The following is a 15,324-nucleotide window of genomic DNA, read 5'->3' as shown; positions in this document are numbered from 1 at the left end:
TTGGAAAGGGACCTTAGCAAGTATGTTTAATTTAAATCTTCTTAGATACAGATGACACAGGGAACCATGATCTCTGTAGAGAAGGAAGGGCAACACATTTTTGAGATCTGATTCTTGACTATTTTTTTTACAAAATTTTACATAGATTTAGTACTCTCAGAGGGTATTTAATGATTGCCAAAGGTTTTGTGACCTTTAGAGGACATAAAGGACACAAAACCCTTTGTGTCCTTTACATTAAAGAACTTGAGTAGTTAAAAAGCTCAGGAGTGCCTATGGTGTTGTACCTAGTTGTTAGTGGTGGACCCTGGCTACTGAGGTCTTGCCACAGAAGTGGATGCCATCCTCTGAAATGTCTCCTTTTTGCCTGAAATTGCTCTATGCTCCACTCTCTCTCTTTTTTTTCTTTTTTTTAATAGGACACTCATTGTGGTCTGTTCTGTGGATTTTTATTAAACATAGGACTGGTCCACATTCCATGCCATTTGATGCCCCGAGCCCCTGAGCCACAGTTCTTTTTTTAAAGATTTATTTGTTTATTTGAGAGAGAGTTTGCAAGTGTGAGCAAGTGCGGGAGTGGGGCGGGGGGGGGGGGGGGGTAGGGTGTGGATGGGGGAAGGGCAGAGGGAGGGGGAGAGAGAGAGTGAGTCAGGCAGGCTCCATGCTGTTCACGGAGCTGACTTGGGGCTTGATTCCACGACTTTCAGATCACAACCTAAGCCGAAACTTTTGAAAAACCTGAGAGAGAAGAGACTTGAACTGAGCTTTAAAGAAGGGATGGGGTTTGCCGCAAGTTGAGCGTGGGTATCTGCTGTGCTTGTGTTTGTAAGGTAGTGCCTTCGTGTATCTTGGACAGGGCAGGGGTTGGTCTGCGCATGTGGCTGGTGGGTATGTGTGGTGTTTGGGAGGGAGTCTGTGAGGTGGGTTGTGTGTGCAGAGGGAAGGACTTTGGAGTTTATACTACTGCAGAATTGCTTCAGAAAGAGGGCCTTGCTATTAGGAGGATTTTTCTGGTAGTAGTAAGCTGGGTGGATTTAGAAGGGGAAGGTGCTTAGGAGGCTATTATAGTAGTTCTGACCTGAACTGAGAAGAGTGGATGGCAGTGGGGATGGGAAGGAACTGATTGGACAGAAACCACTAGAGACAGAGACTCTGGGGGTGGGGGAGCAGGATTCAAGAGGATTCTGCTTTTCTGTGCTGGGTGCAGAGGTCCTCATGGTGTGGGAGAAGTCAGGGTTAGGAGTTTGCTGTGGGTGGAAGAGAAGAGGTTTAATGGAGGATGCTGCAGTAAGGTGATGGAGCCCTGAAATGAGGTCAGATTTATGGAGAGAGGGTCCTCTGTATCATCAGTCTTCAGGATCTTGCTCAAGGCCAGTTGTTTTTTCTGTTAACTGTTGTGAGGATGGACAATTATGTAGAAAGATGTGGGAGAAAAGAGGGGAATGACTGTGGGATTTTTGGCTTAAGAGTTGAGTAGTTCTTTTTATGTATCAATATTACAGTTCAGGAGTGCCAGGTGATACTGTAATAGAACCTGAAAATTCAGCATGCTTGGAATAACCTGCTAGTTATAACTTTCATTTTTAGTCCCCTAAGATGCTTTCTGAGCATTTGTAAATTTCTACAGATTTATGTTAATTAATATTTATATCAATAATTTATGTTAATGAGTTAATATTTATATTACTGAATACAGACTCATACCTAATAAAGCTAATACAGACCTTAAAGACTGCTATTAGTCCTTTGGATGATTTACCATTTGAAACTAACTGGCAGTTGAGCTGCTCTGTTTCTTAAGAAGTTTGTACTTGATGAGGATTATTTCACTTCTCTAGTTTCCTTTGATAGGGTTTTAGTAGGTGGTTGGGAGAAGTTGTAGGGTAGCTACAATTTTGAGGAATGCCTGTAATATAGATCTATTTCTTCTGCAGTGTTTAGTAACACTTCACAAATACGGTTTAACTAATTCATTATTAAGCATGACAGTATTAAAAATGAGTTAGTAGCCTTTTTCCCTGATCATTAATCCATATGCCCATAATACTTGTGCTTTTATTAGTATTTGAAGTGGGAAGTATAAAATCAAAACTGATTGATATACTTGGGGACATTATTCAATCTGTCTACAGGGAGAGCGGGATACAGAAATGGATTCATGGACTCTTTGGTCCACAGAATGGAAACTGCTGGTATTGCATTCGAATCAAGGAATATTTGTTTGAAAAGTAGAAGTTGTATCTGTTTCTCCTTAAAGAGAGTCCAGATTGTGCAGATTTTATTTTTGCTTCTTATTGTACCAATTAATTGAAGTATGATTCATTGGATAGAATTTGGAAATCTGTTACATGTAAAATTAGACTTGTAAATTAGATTTACTTGGGTATATGATTATACGTTAACTTAAAAGATATTTAGCAACAGTTTTATTTCACTGTACAATATTAACTCTTAGAGCTGATTGCTATTAAAAATAATTTTATTTTGGGGGGATTTTTGACATCTGGAAGAAAAAGTAAGTGTACTTAGTGTTAATTTCATCTCAGTAATGCAAAATCATGTAGTTGAGCCAAAGTAATCTTTACTCTTCCATTTCATTTACTGATTACAACATGTACAAATGACTCTCTCAGGTAATCCTCTCCAATGAGTTTGTTTTCATTTACTAAAAAGTGGTATTTCTACAAAGTCTCAATTTCCTGTAGAGTTGATACTGTATATACATCATTATTTAATATCATGTACTTACCTTAAAACTTTTGGAGGATGGTTTTGGTATTGTTTACTTACCTGGATTTTTGAAGAGAGAGGCTATTTACCAGGCATATATGACAATGACTATTTTATGGCAGTTTTTTTTTTTTTTTTTTTTTTTTTGTCAGATGCGGACATTTAAATATGTTGTGCTGGCACATTAGTTCCATGAAGATTAGCTAATGTAATGTAAGGTCACAAGCTGTTTAGTTGAGCCTATGAGCATATCAAAGTAAGACTTACTAAAGCAAGCCTGAAATTTTGAATGTGAATATTTTAAATGAAATATGGAAATTACTTCTGGTAGCCTTGAATATATATTCATTATGTCATTTGTTCTTGTCATGATAAGTTTCTACTTGATCATGTTATTTTCCAGTAGCATGAACAACTTATTTATATTTCATTCTTGAGAAACTAAAGGAAGAAACTGCCTGGTGAATATGAAAATTGCCATTAAATTCGATTGTCCCATTTTATGGATGCTTATGATTATAGTTCCTTGCTCTTCACACTTTTGGATGGTGTTAGAGTGTGTGTATCACTGTGTACAAGCTAAATTTCAAAATCTAAGCAATATGAATATAAATAACCTTGGTTAAGGAAAAAATAGAGTTGCTGAAGGAGAAAAAGAATTCAGGCTAAATAAAAGCAATATTTATTTTTTGCTTTTTCTGCTTACTTGGTTTACATCATCTTTCTTCAATAGTAAGTAATACGGGCAGGAACTGACTTAGCACTACTAAGTTAATATTAACCATACCATTAGTGCACATACATGCACGTTTAAGGCTTTAGAGAAAAATGTCTTTCCTATGTCTAATTTGACCAGCTCAATCAGTTAGCTGATTTTTTTTGCTAAATTAATTTGATTTATTAAATTAAAATGCTTAATACATAAAAAATAAAATGCTTAATACAATAATCCATTATTAAAAGAAATGAGTAGATTAAAGGCTTTTTTTTTTTTTTTTTTTTTTTTAATAAATACTTCTGGATAAAGTAGCAGGCTTCAAGTGAAACTCAGTTTTGGTTTCCTTTACAGGACTAGCTATTCACAGTCAGACAGAACCACTTAGCACGCTTTGCCAGTGTCTCCTGAGGAAGTCAGAATCTGAGCCAACATGAAGACTGAATCTTGTCTTTGGTCTGATTTATAAAACCTTACTTTTATTCTAACCATGTGCAAGGTGGAGGTTATAGCATGGAAACTAAAACCTTAGTAAGTGTGATTTTTATTTTAGCTATTAAATTATAGCCTTTCTTGTAGTGAATTTGTCCTCTTAATGGAGTTCACACTGTAAATGGGTGAGGACTTGGCAAACAGAGACACAATAATGCACTTAACAAAATGAAAGCTTGAGCTTTTCAGGTCAGGAAAAATCCCTGAGAAAGAGAGGCAAAGGCTTCTGTTACTCTGCCTAGGATTTTTCACTTTTCTGGCTAAAAATAGGTGGCAGGATGATATTAAGTTGAGGGATTTAAGAAAATGAAGAGTCTGGCTTTAGTGTCAGCCATTAAAAGAAAAGTCATTATTAAGTTTGCTGTGGAAGTTACTTCATAGATTAAGTTGGCATTAAATCATGAAGTCTTCATTTTAGTGTAGTGTTAGTAGTAAGCCCAGTCTAGGAAGCTTTTAAATAGTTGAATATATTCTCAGTATGAATTAAATTTTTAGTATATTTTAAATATTGAATATTTTGAGTATGAATATTCAAAATTCTACTGGACTGAGTATATGCTAGTAATTACCTTAGGGACGTTCCGTCGATTTTATTGTCCTAATAGGTGATACACAGTTTTTATCTTTTTGTGCTCCAGACAGAACTAGATTTTGAGGGTGCAGTATTTCGTAGTGTTACTTTTATGAATGTAAGGATTACTTCTTCAACATTTTTCTTTTCTGCCTGTGCTTTTAAGAGCAGTGGATAAGTAAGTAGCATTTTTAAGCTGCTTTTTTTCTTTCTTAGCAAAATGTTAGAATTGACTTTGTTTGATCTTCTGAATTCTTCAGTGAATCAAACATAATGATACTGTACCTAGATAGCATAAGAATCTGTGCTATCATAGATAGTGTTATGTTCATAATTTGAGAATTGTTATGTGTTTATTTGGTTTTTGTGTTCTTTCCATTCTCTTTGAATCTTAACTATTGATTACTTTTCTAAATTGATGATGATGACCTGGCTTAAATTAAGCATTTCTATTAGTAGCTTTTTTTTTTTTTTTTTAACTTGCTTCCCTTTTAGAACAAATCTTTTATCTTCTGCTTATCTCTTTTGCATTCTAAAGTACAATATCATTAAATCCCAAGGTCTAAGATTTTTCCTTGGGACTTATCTCTGGTGTCTCTAATGGAAATTGGAAAAACAAGGATACTTCATTGTTAAATTTTTCAGGCTTCTTTTGAGAGATTTCTATTTTATAAGTTGAAGGGTAGTTTTGTTTTGGGGCACATTTTCAGAGATGAAATTATATAGTTATTGTTTTAATAACCATGTCCTAATTATTTATAGCTCCCTGCCTGACATAACTCACTTCAAGAAGAGCACAATGTCAGAACGTGGAATTAAGTGGGCTTGTGAATATTGTACGTATGAAAACTGGCCATCTGCGATCAAGTGTACTATGTGTCGTGCCCAAAGACCAAGTGGAACAATTATCACAGAAGATCCATTTAAAAGCGGTTCAAGTGATGTTGGTAGAGATTGGGATCCTTCTAGCACCGAAGGAGGAAGTAGTCCTTTGATATGTCCAGACTCTAGTGCAAGACCCAGGGTTAAGTCTTCTTATAGCATGGAAAATGCAAATAAATGGTCATGCCACATGTGCACCTATTTGAACTGGCCAAGAGCAATCAGATGTACCCAGTGCTTATCCCAGCGTAGGACCAGGAGTCCCACAGAATCTCCTCAATCCTCAGGATCTGGTTCCAGACCAGTTGCTTTTTCTGTTGATCCTTGCGAGGAATACAATGATAGAAATAAACCGAACACAAGGACCCAGCATTGGACTTGTTCTATTTGCACGTATGAAAACTGGGCCAAGGCTAAAAAATGTGTTGTTTGTGATCATCCCAGACCTAATAATATTGAAGCAATAGAGTTGGCAGAGACTGAAGAGGCTTCTTCAATAATAAATGAGCAAGACCGAGCTCGGTGGAGGGGAAGCTGCAGCAGTGGGAATAGCCAAAGAAGATCACCTCCTACTATGAAACGGGACTCTGAAATGAAAATGGATTTTCAGAGGATTGAATTGGCTGGTGCTGTTGGCAGCAAGGAGGAACTTGAAGTGGACTTTAAAAAACTAAAGCAAATTAAAAACAGGATGAAAAAGACTGATTGGCTATTCCTCAATGCTTGTGTGGGTAAGTTTCTGCATTTTTTTTGAATGGGATGGGAAAAGATATTAAAAATGATATGAAAGATACTATTAGGATTTATATTACTTAGCATTTAGGTCATTCAGCATGATAGCTGTACTCCCACTATGCGTGCATAAGAATCTCTGTATTTGTGATCTTGTTATAATAACTTTGTCCTAAATTGCCTCTGTTTCATTGTGTGTCTTCCCTTCATTAGGGAGAAAAGCTTTTTAAGTTAAAGCAAAGTTTTTTACACATCAGTGGAAGAAATACATACCTGGAGTTTAAAACTGCTACTCTATTTATTGTAACAAGATGTGACTGAGGAACACCAGCTGCTGCTTCAGAGTGTTTGTAAACAGTGTGAGCATCTTGTGATGATAGAAGCTTTAGTCAGATGTTAAAAATATCACAAAAATGTGACTCCAAGAAGTTGAACAACCATAATATTGACCTTGAAAATACTGATGTTAATTTAACATGAATGTCATGTAGTAAATATTTGCAAATTTTATGAAACTAATTTTACGAACCCGCTGAATTCCACAGTTCAAATTATGATTTGTGTATTTTGTGATTTTAGCGCTTCCTAAGGAAATTCTGAATATTGGTCCCAGTTACTGCCTCAGACCTGTCGAAGGACCAGGACTTGTGAGAGCAGGGTTTTCTCTAGTTACTGACCTTGTGAGTTAAATATTGGTGATGTAATTCACAAAAGCAGTTATTGGACGCTCTGTGCTTTTTCTTTTCTTTTTGAGTAGATTAGCTTTTTGAATTTTATGATTTAAATTTGGGTGGGGTGCGTACTTTGATAGTCTGTTTTGTAAAGAAAATTTTTGTAGAGGATTATTTGTAGTGACTATTCAAGTTAAATACTGTGTGGAACAATAGCTAAGCTTTAGATATAGCTTAGCTTTATGTGATTTTTTTTCCCATTTAAAATTTCTTTTGTTTAACCTCCTGAATATAGCTCCAAGAACATAGAAGACAAAACTGTTTGAACCTGTAGGTCCCAAGTGTAGATTTCAAGAAATCTGACTTTTTAATTTCAGTTTTGTCCCAGAAGGTAAATCCTTCTGAGCAACAAAACACAGTAGGCACTTAGTAACTCTGAGCTCCAATTTTCTTCTATCCTGAGGACTAGGGATGAGAGTGCACTGAGCCATTTTAGGCTGTGTTGTCCCATTTCATCCCATTGATTTTTTTTTTTCTCCTTCAAATTGGGGTACCCTTTATAATATAATTTTCCTTTTTTTTTTTTTTTTTTTTTTTTTAAGGAGATACAAAAGGTCATACTGTCTCTGACCATCATGGCTGCTTTCTGACTTAGCTATTCTGGATAGTCCATAAAGATGGATTCATACGTGACCCTTTGTATCTAGGTGTGATTGTCTTTAAGTTACCTGGATGCCTTTTGGAAACTCTTAAAGAATCATTTTTGCAGGTGGTAATGCATTATGCATACATTTAGTACAAGGTCATATAGTACAGGTAAGTTTATAGATGAAATACGTTGAGACAACTATTAACCTCTGTTGGGATCATAGACTCCTTTAGAAATCGGAGGTTCATAGTTTCTTCAAGATTGTGGATCTCAGGATAAGAACTTCTGCTTTGAAATAGTTTTTCTTGAAACACACAAATTAGAAGATCAATAGAACTCTGTCTTTGGCTATTATTTCTTGCTTTCCCGACTACTCATTTTGTTGCTGCTTTTTCTTTCCACATGACCTTACTTCTTTTGGGATAACCATCCTTGTACCTCTTTGCATTTTGCTGGCTGTGAGTTCATTTTAAGGGTGGAACAAAACTCCTGCCAGCAGAACCACTGTTGTATTTGATCTTGTTTCATTTAACAAACAGTTTCTTTGTCATTAAGTCCCTATTCCCACCCATTCCAGGGTTTTTAGGTTCTTAGGGCCAAGTATTAATTGTATTTAGTTCTTGGTAATGTGCATTGTTTTTCCTATCAACAAATATTTTTTACTTCACCATACAGTATGGTTCTGAACTGTTGTACCAAAAATTATGGCCATGTTTTTATTGGGTAGTCCTATCCTAACTTGTAAACATCACTGAAATATGTGTGAAACTTTTTTTTTTGTTTACCTTGTATTGGGTTAATAAACAGAAGCCCACATGTACTGAAAATTAATCTTTACTTCCCTATTTCTGCTTGCTTTATGTTCTCCAAATTTCATCAGATATGACATATTATGGTTTGTCCATGTTAGGCATTTAAGAAAATCATCTCTGTGGTCCCTTTGGTAGCATATATACTAAAAAAGAAAAATCATCCCTCCCTTTGAAATTGGAAAAAGTCTCAAAGTCTAGCCAGTTTTGTAGCTTGTTAAAATAGGAATGAGGAAGATTCAGTTGTTAAGGCAAAAGTAAATTGAAGTGCCAAGAGTATTGAGCAAGTTTCTTTTTTACATGACTGTTGGGTATAAGTTTCATCTAAGTCATTATTATTATCTTATGTGGTGAGTGGACATTGGGGACAGCAGTGCCAAAGCCTGACATCAGTGAAAGTGGAATTTGGGGGTGGGAACTGGGATGGTAAAGGCAGAGGTGTGAATTTAAATGTGCAGTTGTCTCTGGAATGTCTGCAGTTTGGTGCCAGGTATTTTCTGGGAGGTCATGTTGGTGCTAATCATAGACTGCCTTTCCTGCTGGATAGATAATGTCCCTAGAGAATAGGCACCTACCTAATATACCATTTTAGTTCTGCTATTGTATTGAATTGGTTGCCCTTTAGAAGAATGTTTAAATTTGTGACCCATGTTGATCCACTGGAAAAAAAAAAAAATTCAGGGTCACATAAGAATCCCATATTAAATCTGTAGTGATAACTTTTTGTATTCTCGAACTCTGGACTTCGTATATCTAGTTGTGTACGCCACATCTTCCCTTGAATAGCTAATATTTCCAACTTCTTTACAACTTAGTGATGCTGAAACTGTACTGATCTCTCTCTCAAACCTATTCTTTCACAGTCCCCCTCTCCCTTGATGGCAGGTTTATCCTTCCACTGGCTGTGCCCAAAGCCTTGGTCATCGTTGATTCTCCTTTTTTCTCTTACTCCTTTCCTTCTTGTTGGCAAATCTTCCTGGCTTACCTTCGAAATACATGCAGAATCTGACCACTTCTCACTACACTGGTCCAAACCATGATCCTCTCTGTCCTTGTCATCTTTTACAAACTGTTCTCCAAGTAGAGGTACTCTTGTGAAACTGCTCAGAACTCTTCAGTGATTGCCTTTGTTGCTTAGAGTAAAAGCCAGAGTCCCTCAGAGACTCTCTAGGCCTCCCACAGCTGTGTCCTATACTTTTCTGTCTTCCTCCCCACCTTACGAATTCCCCCCTCCCCACCTATCTGTTGCTCTCAACTTCACTCATTCACTGTAGCTACTCTGGCCACCTTTCTTCTCTACACATAAGCCTCAAACCTTTGAATGTGCTGTTTCCTCTGCCTGGATTACTCATTCTCTAGATTGCAGGATTAGCTCATTTAGTTGCTTAAGTTCTTTTTCTCAATTGTTACCTTCTCTGTGAGGCCTCCCTGACTGCTATTATCTATAATTTCAGCCCTGTTCTTACCCCATCCCCCAGTTTTAATTTTCTTCACGACTGTTGTCACTTTCCACTTTGTCTCCTTTTTTCTTAAAATTTAAGCTTCATGAAAGTCAGGAGTTTTGTCTCCATCAGAGCTATATCCTAGTACCTAAAACAGTGCCTGATACATAGCAGGCATCCAGGCATTTGTTAAATTATTCAACAAATAAGCCCTTGTGGAAACTGGGATCTGGACAAATTGGTCTTTATGCTCCTTTTCTGAATTTCTGGATTTTTTACTTTCTTCCTAGCCTCTGTTTTTTTATTTTACAAACTACCCAGGGCTTGAGCTAATGGGAGCCAAGTTGATTTCTCCTTGTAAGGAAAAGATGGGAAGTTGGTACAATATAGTCTTGGAAGAGGCACACCTCAGTTTATCACTAGGCAGTCTATGGATATGAAAAGTCTGAAGTCAGATTTCTTTACCTTATATTTCTCTTCTTGCCTTCAATGATGAATATTTGACAGTTTGGTGAATATATGATATAAAGAAAAAAATCCTGTGTTTGCTATTCCTGAAGTCCTAAAGCAAATAAAATTTTTACTTGAATATTTTATATTGTTAATGAATCTGTTGCAGTTTGGCATTTTGTCTCATGTCTTCAACAACAGCTGCATCTTTCTTATGTTTAGCTTGTCCAGTGACCCTGCTAATGAAGATGGGAAAGATTTGAGATCGGGGGTCCAGAGTAGTGTTGAAAGTATAGGGGAAGAAGAATCAAGCTCGTATAACGAGTACATGTTGAAACTAGATTTTTAGGCTGAAAGTATTCAGTTGCCCCATGGCGGTGGCATAGAGAAATGTGTGCATCAGTAATGTCTCCTGTTGCTCCCAGGCTTTGGGGTGACTTGCAGCATGTGCTGGTGTCCCTTATTGAGCATCACTGATTTATGGACTAAATCAGAATCTCCTCATCAGTGAGCATGCTGAAATGGCAGCATGAGGATTGTAGTCTGGGGTATTCCTGAGCAAAATTTTGAGTGTTAAAAATCTTACATGATTCTTAAAATACAGAAAACACATTAGCATTGACTTTTTCTTTCAAGTTGTCTGCAAAGGTAGTTCTTCTGTTTGCTCGAATATTTCCCCTTTTCTCATAACATGTTGAAAATCAGTATTTGTGGCTGTTATTTTCTGCACTGATGCCAACTGCATTTTGGCTCCTTGCCTGTGTACTGTGTCCTACATAGCTACTCTGGAGCACCAGACGCAACTGCAAAATACCTATGACTTGTATGGAGGTAAACATGTCAATGTGTTTGTTTGCTTTCACTAATACTTTTTTCATTTTGACAAAATTTAGTGAGGTATAGTCTTTTACCTTTTAAAATACTCAGTTTATTTTGGTATCATTAAGAATTATAGATATGGATGGTTCTTCTCAAGGAAGTTAACTATTAAGGTTGTGTTAGTGTTTTTCTTTTTCTGGAAAAATCAATGTGTTCCAAAATGTAATGTTCAATGGTGACTTTTTTTTTTTATGGTGATTTTCAAAATTATTTAGTTTTGAGATATAGTGTGTCTGGTCAAGTGAGTGTTGTACAATAATCCAAACGAAATTACATTAACTTCACCGGAAAAAAAGTCCTATATTATTATTTTTTGAGAGATGATAGTACTCTGAACTAGAATGATGATAAAGTGGTGTATACCAAGAAAAGTACCACATCAGAACAAAACAGAAAAGGAAATCCTTGACAGAAGACACAATGGCAATTTTACCCGTTTATTATGATCTTTGTGGCTGACCTTTTAACTTTAGAGGAAACTTGGCATATAAATTATTTTGTAAGGAAAGAAATGGAAGAGGTTTCTCTTTTCTAGTTTTGTGTTCTTTAGCTTTAAAAATTAATTTGCTGCACGGAGATACCTTATTGATGACTTAACCTGAAGACACAAAACCTGAAATACCTTGCAAAACACACTGTTAGTGAGAGGAGCTAGTGTCTAAAGTTGTATTTTTTGGTTGCCTACTAATGCTTGCTTTTGCTACAACCTCCACCACCCCAACCCCCACCCCCACCGCCCCAGCCTTTTCTGATTTACATGACTGATTGAAATAGTGTAGCCGGCAGAATAATACCTTCTGGCCCCCAAAGATGTTTAAATTCTAATCCCTAGAGTATATAAATATGCTACTTTCCATGGTAAAAAGGGTCTTGCAGATGCAGTTAAGGGACCTTCAGATGGAGAGATGCCCTCCTGTTATCCAGGTGGGTCTAACAATCATAAGGGTCCTTATAAACAAGAGAGAGACAGGAGAATGTGTGTCACAAATGGAGACATGACAGTGGAGCAACAGAGGTCTTAGTGATGCGGGGCCATGAGCTGAGGAATGCTGGTAGCCTCTATATGCTGGAAAAGGCAAGGCTCTTCCAGGCCCTCCCCAAGGAGCACACCTTGGTGAGTATAAAAAATTTGAATTATTTTAAGCCATGATGTTTGTAGTGAGTTGTTAGAGCAGCAATAGGAAATTAATACAAACAGCTTGTTTGTTTGTTACAGATAGCAAGTCCAGGTGTCACCTGTGCTTCTGATCAACTGGTTACATATCATGAGTTTCCATGACCCTGGCTTGGGTTCAGTTAATTCGGTACAATTGCTCACAGAACTCAGGAAAACCTTTTATTTACTAGATGGTTATTAAAAAAGGCTTCAAACCTTTTTGAAGCCTAGAGGAACTTTTTTGGAACTAGATGGAAGCGATGCAAAGGGTAAGGGAAGGGGCTTTCCATGTCTTTCTGTCCTCTACCACTCTCCCAGCACCCCATCCGCTTACCAGCCTGGAAGCTCTCCACCCCCTGTAGTTCAGGGAATTTTTTTTTTTTTTTTTTTTTTTTTTTTTTTTAACAGAGGCTTAATTCCACAGGTAAGATCGATCAAATCATTGGCCACAGGTGATTAACTCATCCTCCGGCTCCTCCTCTCTCTCAGGAAGTGGGAGTGGGATGGGGCTGAAAATGCCAACCCTCTAATCCCAAGGTTGGTTCCCTTGGCAACCAGCCCCCATCCTTAGGGGTTTTCCTGAAGTCACCTCATTAACATAAACTCAGAAGTGGAGAAAGGGACTTGTTTTATGAATAACAAAAGATTCGTTTTCCCCTTTATCTCTCTAGAGCTATTTCAGGAACTGGGAACAAAACTAAATATTGTAACAAAAGATGCCCCTAGGGATCTTACTTAGGAAATTACAAGGGTTTTAGCAATTATGTGCCAGGAACAGTAGATGAAGATCAAATATATATTTCTTATTCACAGCGGGGGTTTTTGGTTTTTGCTCACTGTTTGAAAGGAGTGACTGTTACAGGAACTTTTGAATAATGTTTGATGTCTATGAATATTAATGTTTTTAGTCCTGCCATTTTTCCAAATAAATATGCCTAGATGAAACTGATTGCTGAGCTGGGCATACCATGGTTAGGTTAAATTGTTTGTACTCGTATGATTTTTAGTGTGACATTTCTGTAGTATTCTCTTTGCTTTTCATGTGTTTGCCTATTTTCGGTTTGAATACCACAGCTGTTTGGACAATCTATTTTCCATCTTTAGTATTTTTTTTTGCCTTGTGGAAAAAATGTGGCCATCTTCACTTCTGATTTGTTAGCCCAGTAGCAGATCTTTGTTTTAATATTTAATTTTTAGAGATCATCTTCTGGGAGTTAGGGAGCTAATGAAATTGTTCATTGTTCTGATAGATTTAGGTTATGGTTATTTTTTAAGGGCTGAATTTATTCCTGGATGCTAGTGAACCATTTTGTTTGAGTCTGAACTTGATTTTGTATTGGTATCAGACTGTTTAACTGAAAGATACTCTTCTGATTTAGTGTCCTTTTTCCCTTAATACTTTGCACCCCCCCCCCCCCCCCCCCATAATACAGGTAGAACTTGAGAAAAGGTCTTGGGTCTTAATAGTCTTTGACATATAAAACCATCACATTTTTAAAAAACAGAAAAAAATAAAAATGGTTTGTTAAAATATTCTATTAAAAGCTTTTAATAGAATCCAAAATACATGCAGACTCCTGCAGCACTGCATCCATAAAAGGAAAGTAAGCTGCTAGAGTGCCGACAATGCCTTGTATGTCCTTGGTTAACTCTGTGATACTCTTATGTGGGCGTGTGTGTAGCTATCAAAACTGAGGTGTCTTTTCACTCCATACTCCTTCTGGCTTGTGGATCTCCTTCCTATCCAAGGTAGTTGATATTATAGGTAATAGAATTATTTTTAGCACTGCGAATGGAGTATTCTCTTTAGATAGCTTTTGTTTTGTTTTTCTTGTTTCTAAGGATTTTCTCTTGTGTTTGGCACTCTGGATATAAAATAAAATTTTGTTACGATTTTTAAGAAAATTGTGATAATTCTCAGCAGTGTCAAAGATTCTAATCAGTAGGGAACATGCACATACTTTTTTCCCCTTGGCCAGTTCATTCTGGCTTTTGAAAGTGCTTCCTGATACCCGGAATGAGAAAGAAGCCTCCAGGAATGAGTCTGTCCGTTAAGGCAAGTGGGTGGGAACAGCAGAAATAGAGCCCCGGTGGCATACTTCTAGTTGCCTTTGGTCTGAGACGCAATTCCTGCCTTTTAGACATGATTGATTACACTGACCTGCCAACTAATAATGTGCCTCCTTATGCTAAAAAAGGGAGTACATCAGGTGATTTTTGATTCTATGGTACTGGCATTTGAATACGCATCACTGATTTAGTAAAGGCTTTCATTTTTAAAAAGACTTATATTAAATGTACCTATTGAGTTAGGAAATCCAAATGTATTGTTTAAATATTAAATATTTTATATTAAATATTAAATATAAAAAGTTTACACTCCAATGAACTTTACTGTTTATCATAAAACAACTTTAAAGCATTTATTAAACTGTGCACATGATAAAAAAAAAATCAGGCAGTAGAGAGGGAAGAGTTTGTAACGAAAAACAGTAGTTTTTCTTCTTTTCACTCCCAGTCCTGCTGTGCAGACACAGCTTTCCCCCCCATCAGCCTTTTATTCTGAGAAATTTCAAAACCTGCAGAAAAGTTACAAGTATAACTATATTATATGCCTTTAACCTAGATTTTCCAGTTGTTAATACTTGACCACATTTGCTCTCTCCCTATTTGTCTTTCTGTTTTTCCTGAACCATTTGAGAGGTAATTGCAGATGTCATGACATTTTGCTTCTAAGTAGTTCAGCATGTATGTTCTAAAAACAAAGACATTTTCCCTGTGTAACTACATAATATGCTTATCCAGAAAATTTAATATTCAATTCAAATTTAATATCCAGAAAATCCATATTCAGTTTCACTAATAGCAGTTGCTCCAACTCCATTCAGTCACAGATTGTGCATTTTATCTATTACTGTTCTCTTTTTAGGCCTCTCTTATCTAAACAGTGCCTCAGATGGTTTTTGATTTTGGTTTTTTATTTATTCTTTCATGAGATAAACATTTTCAGAGTCCTGACAATTTTTTCACAGAATGATACTCAATTTGGAAATTATTAGATTAAATTAAAACATTTATCTGGGGGGAGGTAGAAATACTATGTAGGTGATATTATTTGAAGCAGCACCTCTGATATATCTGAATAT

General features: G+C 36.6%; 1 protein-coding gene across 8 annotated transcripts in view; it reads left to right on the top strand.

Annotated features, from left to right (window-relative positions):
• Positions 1-15,324, top strand: part of ZRANB1 (zinc finger RANBP2-type containing 1) — a 57,232-nt gene that overhangs the window by 14,395 nt on the left and 27,513 nt on the right. For 2 of the 8 annotated variants that reach the window (XM_072804952.1, XM_072804953.1), the window contains exons 2-3: positions 3,800-3,976; positions 5,271-6,121. In XM_072804952.1, the coding sequence (XP_072661053.1) occupies positions 3,936-3,976; positions 5,271-6,121 (892 nt within the window). In that variant the 5' untranslated portion in view covers positions 3,800-3,935. Of the gene's footprint in view, positions 1-3,799; positions 3,977-5,270; positions 6,122-13,870; positions 13,928-15,324 lie in introns of those variants that run through there. The other 6 variants (XM_072804954.1, XM_072804956.1, XM_072804959.1 and 3 more) reach the window with 4 other exon arrangements.

The sequence above is a fragment of the Canis lupus genome, chromosome 29, assembly GCF_048164855.1.
Source record: "Canis lupus baileyi chromosome 29, mCanLup2.hap1, whole genome shotgun sequence".
NCBI classification, from domain to species: domain Eukaryota; kingdom Metazoa; phylum Chordata; class Mammalia; order Carnivora; family Canidae; genus Canis; species Canis lupus.
Note: the sequence above shows the minus strand (reverse complement) of the source record. Positions and strands in the feature narration are given on the sequence as shown.